General features: G+C 37.9%; 1 protein-coding gene across 1 annotated transcript in view; it reads right to left on the bottom strand.

The window, feature by feature from the left end:
- LOC101834266 overlaps nt 1-22,607 on the bottom strand; it is a 71,359-nt gene that overhangs the window by 32,507 nt on the left and 16,245 nt on the right. The window contains exons 12-16 of the mRNA XM_040748069.1: nt 16,351-16,392; nt 12,391-12,495; nt 9,872-9,925; nt 2,132-2,227; nt 1,444-1,545 (exon numbers count right to left, since the gene is read on the bottom strand). Coding sequence (XP_040604003.1) covers nt 1,444-1,545; nt 2,132-2,227; nt 9,872-9,925; nt 12,391-12,495; nt 16,351-16,392 — 399 coding nt within the window. The remainder of the gene's footprint in view (nt 1-1,443; nt 1,546-2,131; nt 2,228-9,871; nt 9,926-12,390; nt 12,496-16,350; nt 16,393-22,607) is intronic.

The following is a 22,607-nucleotide window of genomic DNA, read 5'->3' as shown; positions in this document are numbered from 1 at the left end:
ATGGTGAGATTTCTCAAATTAAAAGTACTCATTCCTTAGCATTTCTTAAGATAAAACAATAATGCTTCTTAGAAGTTTTTTGGAGGGATTCTCTAGTTAAATAGGAAATAGGATGGTGTGGTAAAGGGCTTGGGGAAATCAAGCTATTACTGACGTAAAAGCCTTCTTCACTGGTGTCTAGCTTCATGTTGGTTTGTTTTTCTTTTTTTCAAGATAGGGTTTCTCTGAGTAGCTCTGGATGATCTGGAACTCATTCTGTAGATGAGGCTAGCCTCAAACTCACAGAGATCCACCTGTCTGTGCCTCCTGAGTGCTAGGATTAAAAGTTTATTCCACCAACACTTGGTGACAATTAGCTTTTAGCAGTGTTGGAAAGTGCTACAAAAGCTGCTGAGGGAGAAATGTTATCAGTAGTCTTACCCAACTGCAGAGCCTTCAAATCGCAATAACAAGTGTTCCAGTAAAAAAAAAATACCTAATGGTGCAATAGTGGCATTAAAATATCAGGAGTAACCAACAAATTGTCTGATTGTGTTAAAGTCCATATAATAGGAAGGAACTCCAGCCTAACCAAGAATCTGTGGCTGGAGAGGTCAGTGGCTCTAGAGGAGAGCCTACTGCAACCATGTTAAAACCAGATACAGATTAATTGCCTTCCAACTACTGTTCCTTATACTTATATCTTACTATGGCTCTCACTCTTCCACCAAAGAAGCTGCTTTTGCAGCAGACAGAAGCTATTACAAAGAATAATGAACCCAAGTGCAGAGAATAAGTAACTGTTGAGTGCCTATTCCCAAATGGAATAATGATAACACAATCCCTATACCCAGACCTCAAGGAATAGCACAGAAGAGGAACAAGAAAGATTTACAGATCCACAAGACTAGGAGTGAAACAGTGTATTCATGACCTGACAGGGATGTTGTACCCAGGAAAGTCCCAACAATATGATCCCTGTACAAGAGTATACCAGTCTACATTCCTGCTACAAATGAGGTAAAGGCACACAGGGCCCATCTCCAGTTGAAGAGCTTTAGGTAGTTGAGAGCTACCTAAAGTCAGTTTTTTCAAGGACAAGGATGCCTGGTAGGCTACCTATGCCCCAGTGGTCAACTCTACACCCAAGTACACATGGACAACACTGACTGGTCTCAGTAGGTCATTCATGTGCAAAAATACATATCTATGCAATACACAATTGTAGATAAATACATTAATATGAGAGATGGTTGGGGAGACACACAGGAGGGGATGGGGAAAGGTAGGGTAGATATGATGAAAATACATAGTACTCATGTATGAAAGTCACAAATTTAAAAAACTAAACTAAAGCTAGCACATTAGCTATTTAATAATAAAAAAGATTTGAGTTGTAGAAAATCTTCTAAATGAACATATAAATCCCTCTGAAGAAAACAACTTGTCATTTCATAGTCTCACCTTCAATCAGCGGGTCATTCACCCATTCTGAGGATTTCTGAATTTTAGGTTCTATTTCCTTGTGTTTAGAAATTTTTTTCATGTTGACACCATCATCTCTTCCTTCAAAGCAAAAGAAATACTTTTGGAAATATTGTGAATTTGGCACAGTTCACTCACACACACACACACACACACACACACACACACACACTACATTTTAGTGTTAGATAAGAGACATAGCTCTTGTGTATGCCAAGTGGATCTTGAAGGCATTTCCTGAATTTGAATGACCTGTGGATTATGGGTGAAGCAAAAGACCATGTAGCTATAAGTCTAGCCATTCCTTGGATGATTGGTCTAGGACCAGCAGCAGAAAACAAGACAGGGATGTTCAAACCCTATATAGAACAGTACAATATTTAGTTACACCCTATATGCATCCTTCTAGATATTTTATTCATCTTTAGATAAACTTTACTACCTAATACAATGTAAGTACTATGCAAATACAAGTAGCCATGTTTAGCTAAGTGCCCAGCAAAAACTTGGTGAATAAATGAATGAATGGATGGATGGTGAAAAGCAGCACTTTACACTACTAAATTAAAAGGAAAGTTAGTCTTACCAAAACTAAACAAACACTATCGAAAACATCAGCTTCAAACCCCAAATTCTCTTGCGGGTACAATGCTATGGAGTCACTTACCATAAACTGGAGACTTTGAGGTTGATTTCTCAGGTGTTAATTTGAAAGCCATGTTTCCAAGTAGACTGTCAAGATCACGGACATCCACCTGCATCCCTTCAAAAGACACAGTAATAATGAGGTTAAAATACAAGCCAAAATAAAGTAAATATACATCTTTTGTACCATGCTTATCATGTTACCATAAAAGGTGCCTCAAGCAAGGTCCTTAAGGGTTTGAGTGAGTTGTTAGTAAACTGAAATAAGTCTATTTGATTACTTTACTACTGAAAATAAGTACATGAAAAACTACATGTTAAAAGAGAATTAAAAAGTAACTAAGGTTATTTGTAGCAGCTAGATAGCCAATCTAAAAGTTTTTTCCTAATTTATTTATTGTGTATACAGTATGCCTACAGGCCAGAAGAGGGCACCAAATCTTATTATAGATGGTTGTGAGCCACCACGTGGTTGCTGGGAATTAAACTCAGGTCCTCTGGAAGAACAGCCAGGGTTCTTAACTCCTAAGCCATCTCTCCACCTCTTAGGTTCTTAATCTGTGTTTTCTTCACTTTCAATAGCTTTCACACATTGTTGTAGCCTATTATATACATCTTGATTAGTTATTAGGAAATCCATATCCCAAATGATGGCCAAGAAGAGTTATTATGCTAAAGTAAACAAAATGTCTTACATGCACAAATGCAAACTATGAAATTATTATGTTCCTAGAATGTACCCACCTCAAAAATAATATATAGATCAAATTCTTACTATGGTAACTGTGTCAATTCTTTAGCACCTGAGACAATTATTAACACCAAGTAGAGTCATGCTAAAACACTTCCTGATTCATATTTTTCCTACTACAATCACCTTTCCGCTATTAGTATATTCACATAACTGTCTTCCTCCTTCTATTTCCCTGTAGGTCTTAACCCAGCACAACTCAATTGCATGAAGTATAATCATAAGCATTCCTTATCTCTGATGAATATTTATGATTTGAAAAAAACAGGTATATGTTTTACTAAGTGACAATCTAAATACTAAAGTTAGTTATATCTGAGATTTAGATATTTAGTATTATCTTCTATTTATAAATTACATAATTATCATAGGTAATTGGATAATGCAAATTTCTAAGTGTATAACCATAGCTCCCTTATAATTCTACAGACATTGGTAATGCTGAATAACTCCATTCATGACTATCAAGACATATCAACTGTTTTGAAACTTAATCTAATATTGGAAATGTTCACCATCAGGAAATGACTTCTCCTGCTCCAGCTGTTCTCTAGACATTCTCTCTCTCTCCATATCTTTTATGGCATTTTCCACATCACTGACACAAATTTTTCCTCCTCCAGAGTAAAAACAGAGAAATAGAAATGTTTTCTTAATTATTATAATCCCAAATTTTTAAGGAAACAATAAGCATTAAGTTGTAGATACAGAGAATTATTTTAATTCTAGAAAATTAACACCACAATGATGGTTATGAAACAGTTAAAGTTCAAGCTACTTAAAAGTTATTTGTAAAATTGGTACAAACATATATGCAATTTGGTGTATTTATATATGTAAATTATACATATATTATGTAATATATGTGTAATTAGGATAGATATCAAGAGTGAAAGATTTAAAAAAATTTCCATATACTTAAAAAGTAAAGAGAATGTTTGTAAATAAACCTACATCAAATACATTCTAAGTGGGAATAAGAATATGTGTTAGATCTAATGACCAAAGTGTGGTCTAAAACAAAGACATATCGAGAAAAATTAGCTTTAAATGTATCTGCTAAAAAGATGAAAAGACAAATAATTTAGTTTTACTCTTAAAAAAATAGAAAAGAACAGCAAACACTCTCCTCTAAAAATAGTAGAAAATAGACAATAGAAGGAAAGTCAGGATTACCAAAACAAAAAAGAAAGTTTAAACAGGAAGAACTGATGACGCTCAAAGCTGAGTGTTGAAAAAAATGGAAATAAGAAAAAGACAGTTAAAGAAAACACAAATGAGGGCTATCACCATTGACAAAGAAAACATCACTACCAATCCCACAGATACTAAAATACTTATGACAGCATTATGATCATTATACAAGTGATTTCACTATTTAAAATTAAGGAATAAAGTCCTAACAAAACACTATTTGGCAATGATGGAAGAGACATATCTTGATAGTCTAGTCTTATATTTATTATCTTTTCTCAACTGGTAGTTTAAATCTTCCCAAATAGAAATGTCTCACAGTGTTTCATGTCTAATGCAATTAAACACAAAGTCCTCCAGCTAACAGAAAAGAAGGAAAACTTTTCTATTTTAATTTTATAGATCAGGATATCTCAAAATCTAACAACATTAACATTACAAGAAAAATATCTGACTAGAGAATCAAACACATACATTCATCAGAATGCATATAAAAGGGTAGTTTTCTCAGTATATGGGTTATAACTGCCTCAAACTGGAAAAAAATCCTTGGTAATAGAATACAAGAACAAATTTTTGTATGTTTATACATACCAAATATATAATTGAAATTATAATGGAATATTACAGAAATGTACTAAGGCAAATAATCTAATTAAAAATCATTCCATGTAGCAAATAAAATCCTTACAGATTCCTATTTGATTACAGTTTATTTGTAATATACAACAATGAAAGTCAATAATCATGACTATATGCAACAATGTAAATGAAGCTCAGAGAATAACACATGCATAATGCTTAACTTAAAAAGTCAACATGTGATATGATATTCTCTGAGATTCATTAGAAATTAAAAATAATGGACTAATTAAAAAGAATGAACAATAAAATTAGCAGGCTAATAGAAGTAATTGACAAATTAGAAATAGTGGACTATAGATTTGGGACTCTATTTATAAAGAGTTGAAAATTGGGAAAATGAATAATTCTGTGGTCTGACTCAGTGTAGTAGTCTCTAGGTCTCTATGGAAGTAGTTTCTGAACTCTTGAATAGAGATGCTGTGGAGGTCTGAATGTAATTGAGCCCCATAAGTTCATAGGACATGTCACTACTAGGAGATGTGGCCTTGTTGAAGTAGGTGTGACCTTGTTGGAGGAAGTATGCCACTGTGAGGGTGGGCTTTCAGGTCTCCTATGCTCAAGCTACAACTGGTTCAGTACACTTCCTGTTACTGTGGACCAAGATGTAGGACACTCAACTCCTTCTCCAGTAACATGTCTGCCTGCATACTGTCATGTCCCAGCATAATGATAATGGTTTAAACCTTTGAAACTCTAAACCAGCTCCAATTAAATGTTTTCCTTTATAAGAGTTACCATGGGCCGGGTGGTGGTGGTGCATGCCTTTAATCCCAGCACTCGGGAGGCAGAGGCAGGCGGATCTCTGAGAGTTCGAGGCCGGGCTGGACCGATAGACTCCAAAACAATACAGAGAAACCCTGTCTCGTAAAAAACCAAAAAAAAAAAAAAAAAGAGTTACCATGGTTACCATGGTCATAGTGTCTCTTCACAGCAATAGAAACAATAACTAAGACAGATGTCTAGTGCTCATCTCCTTAGTAAATAAAGAGATGACAACAGCAAATAGCCACCTTTTGAGAAAATTATCACTGGAATCTAGCAAAGGAGAGATGGGAGCCCTATAGGCATGAATACCTGTGAACAGGACAGCAGGATAGAGACTGGAAAAAAATCTAGAAGCTATAATTCTTGTTCTCTAATCAGAGGACTAATATTTCAGAAAAAGAGAGAGAGTCCCGGTAGGCTCATTGCAGTAGGTACCAGCAATACTGGAGAGACAAAAACTCCACAGAGGACAGATATCTAAACCCACCCCTGCTGCTTTGCTTCCGATAATTAACTTGCACTATTTAAGTTGTTATCCAGCAATAATTTCCATGAATTTAAATGAAATAAATTCTCTGATTCAAAAACATTGACAGGTTACATGGATTTAAACCCAAAGCAGATAAAACCCAAGTCCAGAAATATTCTGCTTATATGAAATTGCTTCCACCAGTAAAGATATGCACAAACTAAACATAAAAGGAGAGAAAAAGATACTTCACACAAATGGAAGTCAAGATTAAGCAGGAGTTTTCACACTATCTAGACAAAGTAAACTCTAAGACAAATACCACAGTGGTAGAGATCTGACTGAGTGGTTACAAGCACTGGCTGTACTTCTAGAGGACCCAAGTTCAATCCCCAGCACCCACAGAGTGGCTCTAAACCATCTTTAACTCCAGTTCCAGGGGATCCAATATGCTCTTCTGGTCTCTGTGGGTATCAGACAAATATATAGCAAGTGCATATGCAGGCAAAATGCCCATATACATAAGATAATAATTTTAAAATTTTAAAACTGAAAAAGGGACAAATAATGTCACAATATTATGATCAAGAGATCATTTTAAACATACGTAGCAATTCAAAATGTATACATAGCCAACATCCAGCTAACAATTTTATGAAACAAACATTATTCTATCTAAAAGGAGTGGTAGATAGCTGTATGATAATATGGAGAGACTTCAATACCCATGCTCATCAATGGGCAAACAATTCAGAACAAAACAATCAATGAGGAAACACGAGTCAGATGATATCTTAGCCCTAATGACACCAACAGGGTATTTCATCTGACAGTTGAAGAGTACCCATTATTTTCGTCAACACAGAATATTCTTCAAGAAAGAATTGTATCATCACATCATAAAGCAACTCTCAATACATTTCCTAAAAACTGTATCATATCACTTATCTTTTATGGCAAAAGGACAAAATCAGAAACTTAGAACACTGGCCACTTTGGAAATTATTCAAATACGTGGATTATTTATCATGCTATTTAATAAGTAGTGGATCACTAAAAGTGAAAGTAGAAGCACAGCTCATGGCACACAGCAATGAAACAAAAGGCCTATGAAGGAGAAAGTTTACACCAGTAAGTACCAACACCAAAATCAAAGAGAAATATTTCAAATAAACACCTAATCAAGCATATCATCTCAGAAAGGAAAGAACAAACAAACTCCAAAAGTAAGGGAAGAAAATCAAAACCAAAGATTAGAACAGAAAACAAAATACAGACTAAAAAATTACAAAACATGAGTAGAATCAATAATTGTTTTTTTACAGAAGACATCAAAATTCAAAATCTTTTACATAGACTAGCCAAGTTAAAAAAGATTCAGATAAAATTATAAACAAAAAAAGACATTAAAATGATATGATAATTGCAAAGAATTACTAGAGGCCACTACGAACATCTGCATTTCAATAAACTAGGAAACTTAAATGGAAAATTTTCTGAACACATATGACCTGCCAAACTGAGTCATGAAAACAGAGAAACCCAGACAGACCAAAGATGAGTTAAGGAAATTGAATCAGTAATGAAAAGTCTCTCAGCAAAGCAAAATTCAGAACTATTCAACTTCAATGTTAAAGTCTACCTTAAAGGAAGAACTAATAATCACTTTTCTCAAATTATTCCATAAAAGTATAAGGAAGGCAACTCTTCTAAACTCATTCTATACCTGGCATAAACCAAGACAAGGTCATAACAGCCGAAACAGAGAGCTAAAGGCCAACATTTCTAAAATGACTATCATTACAAAACTCTTCAAAATATGATTAGCAAATAAAATCCAACATCAAAAAGATTATTCACCATGATTAAATGGGTTTGGCCTGTAAATGAAAGAATATTTATTATATCAACAGAATAAAAAGAAAAAATCATCTAGTCAAATATCAATAAATTCAAGGAAAAAAAGCATTTAGCAAAATTCAGCATTCCATCATGGTAAAACATTTCAAATAGAAGGATCCCACTTCACATAAAGCTTTGTTTATGACAAACCAATGGTTAGCTTGTACTGAACAACAACAACAACAACAAAAAAACAAAAACAGAAAGCTCATGTACAATCTGGAATAAGACAATGGAATCTGTGTCCTCTGTTTATTTTCAACATAGTCTGGGAGGTGTTAGAGTAACTAGGCAAGAGAAAAAATAAAAATCCTACAAATAGGAGGGTTAAAATCAAATTACACATGTTTTCAGGTGTTACAATTCTATATGCAAAAGGCCTAAAATGAAGCTAAGTATTAGAAACAATGACTGAATTTCTTCTAATTCATCCAAGTTGTGGGATACATAACCAACATACAAAATAATCAATAGCATTTTTGTAAACCAATAATAATCTTTTTGGAAAAACAATTATGAAAGCAATTCCACTCATAGTGACAGATTCAGCATGGGAGTAAGTTTAACAAGGGAAATGAAAGGCCTCCACAATGAAAATCATCAAACATTGATGCAAAAAATTGAAAAAGACAAAAGAAGTAAAGAATTTACATGCATTAGAAGACAATAAGACTGAAAAGTTCATATCACTCAAAGTGATGTATATATTCAGTGCCATCTCCAGCAAAATACCAATGGCATTATTCACGGAACTTTTAAAAAAAAGCTAAAATTGACATGAAAGCAAACAGACCACAAATAGCCCAGCAGTTTCAAACATAAAAAACAAAAAGCAAAAACAAAGTTCAATGCACCATAAAAACCTGGTTTCAAGAAATACTTCAGAGCCACAGTAACCAATGTAGCATGGTACTGGCAAAAAAAATCTAGGCATATATTTGAAGAGATGAAGTCATTGTTTCAAAGAAGTGCACATATTTCTCTTCTTCTCTTTGTGGCAGTACTATTTAACAACAGCCCATGTATGAAAACAGACCAGGTGAATGGATAAAGAGATGGAGCATATATATAGAACAGAAAATTCTTGGGCATAAAGAATGAGATGCTGTCACTTGTAGCAAGCTGGATAGAAACAGAGGACATCAAATACCGCACGTCTTTCTTATAAATAGAAGGTTTTAAATAGTTTATTTGATTGTAGAATAGAGATTATCAGTTAGGAAAAATAGCAGGGGCAAAATAATAGGAGGCTTAATAATGGTATCAAAACAAATACAAAGAATAAATTCTAGTATTACACACTGCAGTGACTATAGTTCACAAGAGCATATTTTATACATTATGAGTAACTATAAGAATCAGAAAATTCCAAATATAAAGAAGTTACAAAGAGATTGGAATATTAATTACCCTGATTTGGTCTGTACATTTTGTTTACATGTGTTGAAGTATCAACTTATCATAAGTAAACACAATTATTATATGATAATCAAAAATAAGTGATTTTTAAAAAATATTATAAAAATCTGAATCTTTAAGATTTATGTAAGATGATACAGCATTTACATATAGCCAATACATAACATCTCTTGTCTTTTCAGACAACTCTATGTTATTGGTAATGCCTAATGAAATGTAAATTCCATATAAATAATTGAGGGAATATTAGCATGTGAGAGAATAATATTATTGAGTCACTAGAAGTCTTTACTTTTAACACAAATTTTCAAATGCTTATGATCATATGATTGAATCACTGTGTAGAAATCATGGGTGTGAGGGTCAACTATAATTACCTCCGAATAGCAAAGGGAAATGACTAAGAAGTGAAACAAGAATTTTCCATATTATTGGTTATCTACCTCATCACCTAAGTGGAGGTTAAGTAGGAATATAGATAAGTTCATTTGATGATAAACTTAAAGCTGGTTATATGTGCCTATGTAATAATTTTATCTCATATCTCAATAAAATTTTATCAAATAAATTATAGCTTAGTATAAAGACTTAGAGCCTTTACACAACTTCTCACTGACCTGAGGCAACTTGCAGTATATTCACCAGTGAGTCAAAATCAGTCTTCCCCTGAGCTGTAAGAAAACATAAATTCAAGCGAATAAATTTTAAATAATGACTCAGAAAGTAGCTACAGTTTTATGTAATGCATCATTATTTAGGTTAACTTTAATTGCATAATCCTTCATTTTCAAGGATTGTTGTTAGTAAACTGTCTCTTGACCACTGAGCCAACCTGGGAAAATTATGATCTTTCTGGGCTATGATACTTCCTTGCAAGCATGATAAATATTCCCATTTATGCAGGTTAATTCTCTGAAGTTCTTAACTCTAGAAATGTCATCAATCTTTGTCCAAAACATCATTTGTTCCCTCACAATGTCAATCATAGCTTCTAACTGTTAAACATGAATACAAAGGTGGGCTTAAATGTAGGTAAAGTCCAAGAAACTAACAAAAATCCTCAGGAGATTATACATTTATTCTCTCTCTCTCTCTCTCTCTCTCTCTCTCTCTCTCTCTCTCTCTCTCTCTCTCTCTGTGTGTGTATGTATGTATATGTGTGTGTATGAGACGTGCCCAGGTGTCAGAAGATAGCTTTAGGAGTCAGTTTTCTTCAGCCTGCAGGCTTGGCAGCAAGCATCTTTTATCCACTGATCTATCTTGGTGGCCTGAGACTATAAATTTTTAAAAATCATTTATTTTGAAATGTTACAAGTATACCATAGAGTTGAAAGAGGCATATAGTGAACAACTTATGCTCACTATCTAGATTTGACTATTAGTAATCTGTTGCACTTATTTTGTACATATTGCTGCATTCACCTTTCCATTCTATGTATGGTAATTTGAGGTAGAACTGGTATTAAAGAGTGAATGAGTCAGATAGCTAGTGATATGAGAGAGCAAGAATAAAGCATGCTCCATTAATAACTTAGGTGAGAGCATGCATGAGGCAGGGAATGAAGAACTAGTAGGCAGGCAGAAAACCATGAAATTTCATTTTAAATATGCCCCAAAGCTTCCTTTCTATGTAATATCCAATGGAAATGTCTTATCAGCCCTTTGCATATCCCATCCCATAACACAGAACAGAGATCTACATAAAATTTATCTGCATGTAACTAGTTGGTAAAGGTATAAATACAGACAGGATTTTCTAGAGACAGCAGGTAAAATGAAAATTAGACAGGAATAAGACTGAAGGTGGGAGAATGAGATGAAAATGGAAGGACCAAAATTTCAACTCCAAAATGGACACTAATATCAAAGACAAGAGAGAGCTCCATTAGTAACAGAATGAGTAAAGACTAATGAGGCAATAGGGGATACATAGCCTGAAGCAGCTGTCGCCTGTGACCAGGCAAGACTTCCAGTGGAGGGACTGGGACACCAACCAAGCCACATAACCTTCAATCTACAGTCTGCCCTGCCTATGGGATATGTCGGGGTAAAGGTGTTGCAGATACTGTGGGAGTGGCTAACCAATGACTTGTCCAGCCTGAGACCCATGCCACAGGTGTCACCCACCCCTGACACTGCCTGGAGGACAGTGTCTGCATGGCCCAGAGGCCTAGGATAGAACCAAACATGACTGGAGAAAAAATGTCAATGTAATGATGCCTAATGACATTCTGCTATACTCATAGATTGGTGCCTAGCCCAATTGTCATCAGAGAGGCTTCATCCAGTAACTGATGGAGACAGACCTAGACATACAGTGAAACATTAGACCAAATTCTGAGAATCCTGAGGAAGAGGGGGAGGAAGGACTATAGAAGCCAGAGGATTCAAGGACATCACAAGAAAACCCATATAATCAACTAACTTGGGTTCATAGGGCCCCACAGAGACCAAATAACAACCAGGGAACCTGCATGGGACTATTCTAGGCACTCTGCATACACGTTGCAGTTGTGTAGCTTGGTCTTCTTGTCGGACTCCTAACACTGGGAACGGGCTGTCTCTAACACTTTTACTAGCTTTTGGGACCCTTTTCTCATACTGGGTTGCCTTGCCCAGCCTTACGACAAGGAGTGGTCCATAGTCTTATTGCAACTTGATAAGCCATATTTTGTTGGTGCCCATGGGAGGCCTGCCTTTTCCTGAATAGAAACGGGGGAGGAGTGGATAGGGTAGAGTAGGGCAAAGGTGAGAGGGGGTGGGGGCTGGTTCATTAATGAAAGGGACTATGGCAAGTACCTGGTGCTCCCTGACAAACCTGAGTAGAGGTCGGAGTCAGGACACAGAAGCCCAAGAGAGGTGTAGAAAGGACACACCTTGACTTCCTGTTCATTTCTCCTTCCACTCGATTCATTCCGCTTCCCAGCCATTCACAGCTGTGGAAGGCGACCTGAGAGTGGCAGGCTAGGCAAATGCTTTATACTAGATCTGGATTTAAAAATGAAGACAACCTTTGCTCTCAGTCTATAACTAGGTTTTCTGAGACAATGCATCACTTTTATCAGTATAAAATTAACTAGTTTTCAGAAATAATGGTCTGTAAACTTCAAGAAGTTCCATATTGAAAATTAGTTACCATCAACTGGGAGGCTTCTTTTCAGCTCTTCCACTTTCTCTTTGGTGAGGTCAATATCCATTTTCTGGAGCATGGTGTCCAAGTCCCTGATGTCTATTTTTTCCCCTTAGAAAAAAGAAAAAAAACACATGACAGTTCTTACTAATGCTGAAATGTCTCTCATTCTTGCATATGAGTTTTAACTTTTTGGCCAGAAGACAGGATTCAGCATGATTAGAATTAAGCTTACTCCCAGCAATTCTTATTGTGGAAAAAGAAACATACCACAAATTTCTGAAAGTAACAAAATCACCTTCCAGTGCATTATTTCTATGAAAAGAAATAGAAAGTTCTGCCAAGAAGAAAAGAAAAATTATTATGACTGGAACAAGAACACATTGGCTTGAGTATTTTTCTCTACTATCATTACTTAATAGAATTTTCTTCAGGAATTTAACTTGATTTGCCTGTTTCCATTGTATGAAATGCAATGATCTTTTCCTGTGAGGATTAAGTTACTTACCTGAGAAGGCCTAGAACTGCCGTGCACACAGCAGGTGAGGGATGCATTGTGATAACTAGTCTGAGTCAATATAGGACTAATCCTCTATTTTAACAAAAGCTACATCCATTGCTGTGATAACCACAGTCACTGATTACTTCTCTGCTTTGTCACTTCTAGGTCAATGCTGATATGAGAACCCTGTCTTAAAACGCAGTGGCTCTTGAGGAACAATTTCTGAGGCTGACCTTTGGTCTCCACACACACAAGCACCTACATGCACACAAATGTGCAAATACACTAGTACAAATACACTAAATATTTGTATCTCACAGAGGCCCCAGAAACTCATTTCCCTTTCTTTATCTGTGAACTGAGTTGGTATGTTCCTTAGAATATTTTAAATGTCACTGGAATTAATTTTTCTCTCATTGGAAAGGCTAGGAATAGAGCCCAGAAAGATGCTTAAGAATTCTTCAGCAGAAGGCAGAGCAAGATGGTTTCAGAATAACACTCCTCCTCCATTTTATTACAGAATTGCCAGTCTGAGTAGTTTTCACACATGAAACTACCTTCACAAGAGCTAAGGAAATCAAGTGAGAGAAGACAGGAAGGAGGGAAGTGATATATCACCCCTTCCCTAACTCCAAGAAGCACAACATGGAAAGAGATGCCTCCCACTTGGGAAAGGATACAAAATTAAATATGGTCTTCAGAACTAGAATATAGAACTGGACAAAGCCTTGTTGCCACTTGGGCTCAGGGTCAAGGCCCGAGTCCTGGATCTATCTTAGTAGGCAACCAAGGGAATACCTCCACCATGCCCCTCCTCAAACCTTTGCTAACACACCTTAACCAATTGCTGGGGGTTGGGACAGAGAAGTAAACACAGGACTTTACCTTGGAATTCGGTGCTGGGTAACTGAAAGCCAATGCTGAGCAGACCTCACCATCTCCAGTTCCCTACCTGGATAAAGTCTCCAAACTTGCCTACGTATCGGACAAAGACCAACAGCCCCAATCACATGGACTTCTTTCTGCAAAGCATCAGCCCTGGCTACCTGTGGATTTTTCAAGCCACATCTGTACACAATCATAGCAACAGTCAGGTCATAGCAGAATAGACCTTGTTCCCTCCTCTACACTACTATGATTTCAGCAAGTTGTGGGGAACACATGTGACCCAGTGCTGTAGTATTTGTAGCTGTGAGATTGCCAGCTCCTACTTTCCAAATTCTGGGGCAGCACAGCACAAAGACAATCATTCTCTTCTTTAGGGAGAGGAGGGAGGTGTGATCTAAAACTGGACCCTCATGATAAAGCCAAGCCCCAGGGAATTATCTCAACACAAGTCAATGGCTATGTATAAGGCATCTGAGCCACCCTGACCCTGGGACGGACTGCTCTTTTCTCATCCAGTCTAACATTAAAAACAACTGCAGATTTGGGATAAACTTGGGCTTACAGCAGTCTCTAGTGTCAAAACAGTGACAATACAGCAAGTGTGGACTGGCAGTAAATCTGGATTTGGGGCACATTTCTTGCTGAAATAGGAGCATTGATCACAGGCACAGAGGACAAATAGCTTGCTGGGATTTCTAGAAGGAGGAAAGTCATGTTATGAGGATTGGAATAGATGTTTGCCCCTCAGTGTGCAGATGATGATGCAGGTCCCAATTCTCCAAGAACTGCAGAGAACCATGATCAAGTTTAATGGACAAGATGAGGCACCAAAATCTATAGCGAGGAGCTGGGGAATGGACTAGTAGATACGGTGCTTGCAGCAAAAACATGATACCTGTGTTTGGATCCCTAGCACCCTCCTAAAAGCCAGACACTGCCCTACATGTTTGTAAACCAGCAGGGTAGACAGAAATATCCTGTATCCTAGGTAAGACAGAGACAGGAATAACCCTTGGGCTTGCTGGCCAGACAGCCTAACCAGCTGGTGTGCTCCAGGTTCAGTAACAGACCCAGGTTCAAAGGATGAGGTAAAGAGAGAAAGTTTGAGGAAGACACATGACATCACACTCTGATTCACACACACACACACATTGATAAATGCATACAAACCAAAATAAGTTTAAAATAGCTCTTTTAAGGAAATTCAAAGAACTTGAAGAAAACAGAGAATTCAGAAAACACAACAGAGACTGAAATATTTTTAAACAACAAATCTAAAATCCTGTGCATTTGTCCCCACACATACTGCCTAGAGTAGTAAGCAGGGAAGAACCATCTATGGGGGGTTCCCTGATGTTTTTCCTGGTAGAATTATAGCTTGTCCAAGTGGAGAGCTTCTAGTTGTAGGAGAGTAAACACTGCAACTTTATTGGCAATGGCAACTTTTGTTTGGAGCTAACGAAGTTCCAGGAGCTGTACCGTGGAATGCAGTAGTACTTTCCACCAATTACTCCAATCCATTCTATTCTAACAACAGGGTCAAAACATTCAATTGTTGGTCGGATGAATCCCTAGGTTCCTTCCATACGGCATCAGAGTGGCCGGTCCTGGTGGAGCTGGAGTACGTCCTGGAGCACAGGAGCTGGAGTTCTGGTGCTTACGTTCGTAGCGCTTTCCGTAGCTCTTTGTCCCCACCACAGTTCTTTATTCCACCTTTATCTCTTGCTCTCACACTGGGGAAATTTCCCCTAACTCCTTCCTGCAGGGCATCGTATCATTGCCAGTGCATTCCTTCCTCACAGTGCCTGCCCTCTTCTTGCATGAGTGCCAGCTGCTTCATTTTGAACCTCTTGGTGGTGCAGTTCTTCCATTCTCCAACATTCTTGGAAGTTCATTAGATCGACTCTGTCTCCCGGTCCAGCTCCGGCTCCAACAGTTATGTGAATCCTAACTGTTGTGGTTTATGTAGCCCTGCTGACGCCTTTCCATCTCAGAGATTGCCTTCCATCCCAGAGCATCCTGACACTCAGAGAGTTCGCGCTGTATAAATCTGGGTGGTTGTACCAACTCCGTTCGAAATCACTGAGTGTTTTTGAAAATATCTTCTCCAAAAGTCCCTCTCCATCATCTAGCTGGTCTATAAACTACACATTCAGAGGCTAAGGAAATGTGGTTAACAAGAAGGGGCCTTCACCACATCTGTCTGGAGTTTTCCAGGCAGGTAACTTTCAACACATAAAGTTTATCCCGGCCAGTGAGAAGGCTCGGTGGATAAACATGTTTGTTACACAAACCTGACCTGATTTTGAGCTCCAGATCCCATAGTGGAGGGAGAGAACCAACTCATAAAAATTGCCCTCTAACCTTCCATATGTACCCACACACATGCACACATATAAACACATACATGCATATACATGCTAACAACAAATATCACTTATCTAAAAGCTAAGCCTCAGAAAACTTCAAACTTTCAATCTCCTAGTCACAGCCTCCCAGGATTATAGGCATGCACCACCATTCTTGGCAAAAATATATTTAAAGCATTAGTATTCAGTCATTTTGTATCATCTTACCTGAGACGTGTGGGACTTCACCCAGTGGTTTGCTAAGCTGAGCTGTAAGACAAAGTACAAATCAGAGACCACTGTGAGATTCACAAACAATGCAAAATTCTTAACTGTGAAATAACAGAGATAACCAACCCAATTTTCATTATAGTCACATTTCTATCAGCATCCTGAGTCCCGGGATTATAGGCATGCACCACCATGCTTGGCAAAAATATATTTTAAAACAGCTAGGTGAGCTTGGGTCTCCAGGGGGACACTTCCTATCCTCTGCCCAACCCCCACCCCCTAGATCTTCCGGGGCCACTCCTGGCATCCAGAAGACCCACCCACAAGGAAAGACATCAGCCCTTCCATGCCCCAAACTCCAGCGATCCCAGTCAGCTTCAGGAAGGAAGGAGACCAGTGGAGACAGAAAGACCCCACCAGCACCCACTGGAAGAAGAAATGGGAAGAAGACAGAATAAGAGCTCACTCAGCGGTCAAAAGACCAACATGACTCCACCAGAATCTAGTGAACCAATGCCAGCAAGACCTGAAAAGCACTACATAGATGAAGCAGAGGAGACAGACCTTAAAAATCATTTTATGCAGATGATAGAGACCCTCAAAGAAGAAATGAGGAAATCCCTTAAAGAAATAGAGGAAAAAACAAAAAATCCATGAAATGGGGGAAAAATTCAAGAAATAAACAAATCTCTCAAAAAATCTAAAGAGTACCAAGAAAAAACAACCAAACAAATGAAGGAAACAACTCAAACAGTTGAAGGATAGAAAGCAGAAATAGAAACAATAAAGAAAACACTGAATGAGGGGATGCTGGAAATGGAAAAGCTGGGTAAACTATCAGGAACTACAGAGGCAAGTATCACCAATAGAATACAAGAGATAGAGGAGAGAATCTCAGGTGTTGAAGACTCATTAGAGGATATACAGTCGTCAACCAAAGAAAATCTCAAAACCAAAAAATCCCTTACACAAAATATCCAGGAAATATGGGACTCCATGAAGAAGCCAAACCTGAGAATAATAGGTATAGAAGAAGGCGAAGAAATACAGCTCAAAGGTACAGAAAACATATTCAACAAAATCATAGAAGAAAACTTCCCTAACCTAAAGAAGGATATGCCTATGAAAATACGAGAATCTTACAGAACACCAAATAGGCTGGACCAGAAAAAGAAGTCACCTCGCCATATAATAATCAAAATACCAAACCTACAGAATAAAGAGAAAATATTAAGAGCAACTAAAGAAAAAGGCCAAGTAACATATAAAGGCAGACCTATCCGAATTACACATGAATTCTCCATGGAAACGATGAAAGCCAAAAGATCCTGGGCAGATGTCCTGCAAACGCTAAGGGAACAAGGATGCCAGCCCAGACTACTATATCCAGCAAAGCTTTCAATTACCATAGATGGAGAAAACAAAATATTCCATGACAAAGCCAGATTTAAACAATATGTGTGCATGAATCCAGCTCTACAGAAAGTGCTAGAAGGAAAACTTAGATCCAAGGAAGACAGCTACACTCACAAAGACACAGGCAATATATAATCCCACTTTACATAACACCAAAAGAAAAAGGGAGGAGAAACTACACAAAATAACTTCACTACCAATAAATCAAGCACAAACAAGAATCATCAATCAATGGTCATTGATATCCCTCAATGTCAACAGCCTCAACTTGCCTATAAAAAGACACAGACTAGCAGAATGGATATGAAGACAGAACCCATCCTTCTGCTGCATACAAGAAACACATCTCAACATCAAAGACATATGGTATCTCAGGGTAAAGGGTTGGGAAAAGATTTTCCAATCAAATGGACCCAAGAAACAAGCAGGTGTAGCAATCCTAATATCTAACAAACTAGACTTCAAATTAAAATCAATCAAAAGAGATGAAGAAGAACATTTCATATTCATCAAAGGAAAAGTCCATCAAGATGAAGTCTCAATTTTAAACATCTATGCCCCAAATACAAAGGCGCCTACATTTGTGAAAGAAACATTACTAAAGCTCAAATTGCACATAAAATCACATACCCTAATAGTAGGAGACTTCAACACTCTGCTCTCACCAATAGACAGGACCTCCAGACAGAAACTTAACAAAGAAACAAAAGAACTAATAGAAGTTATGACCCAACTGGGTTTAACAGACATCTATAGAACATTCTACCCAAACACAAAGGGATATACCTTCTTCTCGGCGCCACATAGAACCTTCTCTAAAATTGACCACATAATAGGAAGCATAGCAAATCTCCACAGATACAAAAAATTGGAATAACCCCCTGTATCTTCTCAGACCACCATGCATTAAAATTAGAATTCAACAATAACACAATTCGCAGAAACCCTACAAACTCATGGAAATTGAACAATGCTCAATTGTACCGTCCCTGGGTAAAGAAGAAATAAAAAAAGAAATTAAAGACTTCCTGGAATTTAATGAGAATGAAGACACAACATATGCAAACCTATGGGACACTTTGAAAGCAGTGCTGAGAGGAAAGTTCATAGCACTAAGTGCCCACATGAAGAAACTGGAGAAAAGTCATACTAGAGAATTAATAGCACAGCTGAACGTGCTAGAACAAAAAGAAGCAAACTCACCCAGGAGGAGCAGACACCAGGAAATAATCAAATTGAGGGCTGAAATCAATCAAGTAGAAACCAGGAGAACATTGAGAAGAATCAATGAAACAAAGAGTTGGTTCTTTGAGAAAAATCAACAAAATAGACAAACCTATGTCCAAACTAACCAAAAGACAGAGAGAGAGCATGCTAATTAACAAAATCAGAAATGAAAAAGGACATAACAACGGAGGAAATCCAGAGAATCATCAGGGCATACTTTAAAAATCTGTACTCCACAAAATTTGAAAATGTAAAGGAAATGGACAATTTCCTGGATAGATATCACTTACCAAAACTAAATCAAGAGCAGATAAACAATCTAAACAGACCTATAACCCTTAATGAAATGGAAGCAGTCATCAAAAGTCTCCCAAACAAAAAAAGCCCAGGCCCAGATGGCTTCAGTGCAGAATTCTAAGAAGAGTTAATTCCAATACTCCTCAAAGTATTCCACACAATATAAGCAGGAGGCTCACTGCCAAACTCTTTTTACGAGGCTACAATTACCTTGATACCCAAGCCACACAAAGACACAACTAAGAAAGAAAACTATAGACCAATTTCCCTCATGAACATCGATGCAAAAATACTCAATAAAATACTAGCAAACTGGATTCAAGAACACATCAGAAAAATCATCCATCATGATCAAGTAGGCTTCATCCCAGGAATGCAGGGATGGTTCAACATTAGAAAATCTATCAATGTAATCCACCATATAAACAAACTTCGAAAGAAAAACCACATGATCATCTCACTAGATGCTGAAAAAGCCTTTGACAAAATCCAGCACCCCTTCATGATAAAGGTCCTAGAGAGATCAGGGATAACAGGAACATACCTGAATATAATAAAAGCAATATACAGTAAACCAACAGCTAACATCAAGCTAAATGGAGAGAAACTCAAAGCAATTCCTCTAAAATCAGAAACAAGACAAGGCTGTCCACTCTCTCCATATCTCTTCAATATTGTACTTGAAGTCCTAGCTACAGCAATAAGACAACTAAATGAGATAAAGGGGATACAAATAGGAAAAGAAGAAGTCAAATTTTCACTATTTGCAGATGATATGATAGTTTACATAAGTGACCCGAAAAACTCCGCAAGGGAACTCCTAGAGCTGATAAACACCTTCAGCAAAGTGGCAGGATACAAGGTAAACTCAAAAAAAATCAGTGGCCCTATTATATACAGACGATGAAGTGACTGAGAAAGAAATCAGAGAAACCTCACCCTTTACAATATCCATAAACAGCATGAAATATCTGGGGATAATGTTAACCAAGGAAGTGAAAGACCTGTATATCAAGAACTTTGAGTCTTTAAAGAAAGAAATCAAAGAAGATACCAGAATATGGAAAGATCTCCCATGCTCTTGGATTGGTAGGATCAACATAGTAAAAATGTCAATCTTGCCAAAAGCAGTCTACAGATTCAATGCAATCCATATCAAAATTCCAGCACAATTCTTCACAGACCTGGAAAGAACATTAATCAACTTTGTAGGGAAAAACAAAAGGCCCAGGATAGCCAAAACAACCCTATACAATAAAGGAACTTCAGGAGGCATCATCATACCTGACTTCAAGCTCTATTATAGAGCTATAGTCTTGAAAACAGCTTGGTATTGGCACAAAAATAGGCAGGTAGACCAATGTAACCAATTGAAAACCCTGATTTTAACCCACACACCTATGAACACTTGATTTTTGACAAAGTAGCTAAAACTATACAATGGAAAAAAGAAAGCATCTTCAACAAATGGTGCTGGCATAACTGGGTACTGGTATGCCGAAGACTGCAGATAGATCCATGTTTATCGCCTTGTACAAAACTTAAGTCCAAATGGATCAAAGATCTCAACATAAATCCAGCCACACCGAAACTTTTAGTAGAGAAAGTGGGAGATACTCTTCAATGAGTTGGTACGGGAGACCACTTCCTGAACATAACACCAGTGGCACAAATACTAAGATTGACAATTAACAAATGGGACCTCATGAAACTAAAAAGATTCTGTAAGGCAAAGGACACAGTCAACAAGACAGAAAGGCAGTCCACAGAATGGGAAAAGTTATTCACTGACCCCACATCTGACAGAGGGCTAATCTCCAAAATTTACAAAGAACTCAAGAAGCAAGTCTCCAAAACACCAAAGGATCCAATTAAAAGGTGGGGTACAGAACTAAACAGAGAATTCTCAATAGAAGAGGCTAAAATGGCTAAGAAACACTTAAGAAAGTGCTCAACATCCTTAGCCATCAGGGAAATGCAAATCAAAACAACTTTGAGATATCATCTTACTCCTGTCAGAATGGCTAAAATCAAAAACACCGAAGACAATTTATGCTGGAGAGGATGTGGAGAGAGGGGAACACTCCTCCACTGCTGGTGGGAGTGCCAACTGGTACAGCCACTTTGGAAATCAGTATGGAGATTCCTCAGGAAAACGGGAATCAATCTACCACAAGACCCAGCAATTCTACTCTTAGGCATATATCCAAAAGGAGGCAAATTAATACAACAAGGGCATCTCCTCCACTATGTTCATAGCAGCATTATTTGTAATAGCCAGAACCTGAAAGCAACCTAGATGCCCCTCAACTGAACAGTGAATAGAGAAAATGTGGTACATTTACACAATGGAGTATTACTCAGCAGAAAAAACAATGGAATCTTGAAATTCGCAGGTAAATGGATAGCACTGGAAGAAACCATCCTGAGTGAGGTAACCCAGTCGCAAAAAGACAAACATGGTATGTACTCACTCATATATGGATTTTAGGCATGGATCAGGAGAGTGCCAGTCTGCACTTCCACTGACAGAGATTCTGGGAAACAGGAAAGAACCTAAAAGATATGCATGGTACCCAAGAGAAGATAAATGAGGCACGATCCTCTGAACAGATGGGGAACAAAGTGAGGGATGTGGGGGAGGGGGACCTGGGAAATAGAGAGGGGGAGAAGTGAAAGAGAGAGTAGGTCGTGGAGGAACAGGAAGGTTGACTGGGGGGGTGGAGGTAGGATAGGGGGAAGAGGGAATCATAGGTTAGAAGACAGATCAGGCACTATTGTGACCTCTAGTGATCTAAACGGATGACACCAATTGGCAAGCTAAGCAATAGTAAAGATACCACCTCGAATGCCCATTCCTGATAGTGAACTTGATGTCTATAACCATCCTGGAGCCTTCATCCAGTGACTGATGGAAGTAGAGGCAAACACCCACAGTTAAATACTGAACAGAACCCAAGGAACCCAGCGACAGAGAGAGAGGAGTGAAGAGCAAATTGACAAGGAATGGACTGGCGAAACCAGCGGGGACCGCTGATCCAAACAGGGGAGAGCTCTTGGACCCCAGGCCAACATCTGGGAAGCCAGCATGGGACCGATCCAGACCCCCTGAGTGTGGGAGTCAATGAGGAGGCCTGGGCTGCCTATGGGGTCCTGAGCAGTGGATCAGAGTTTGTCCCTCGAATACTAACAGACATCGTGTGTCCATGGCACAGGGAGGGTTGCTCTCTCTGCCTGGACTCTTGGGGAGGTGCCTGGACCTTACCCTGAGTGGAATGGTGGACTCTGGATGCCTCCTATGCGAAGGGAGTTGG

The sequence above is a fragment of the Mesocricetus auratus genome, unplaced genomic scaffold (assembly GCF_017639785.1).
Source record: "Mesocricetus auratus isolate SY011 unplaced genomic scaffold, BCM_Maur_2.0 Super-Scaffold_100007, whole genome shotgun sequence".
NCBI classification, from domain to species: Eukaryota; Metazoa; Chordata; class Mammalia; order Rodentia; family Cricetidae; genus Mesocricetus; species Mesocricetus auratus.
The sequence above is the reverse complement of the archived record's forward strand: the minus strand, read 5'-3'. Positions and strand labels throughout refer to the sequence as shown.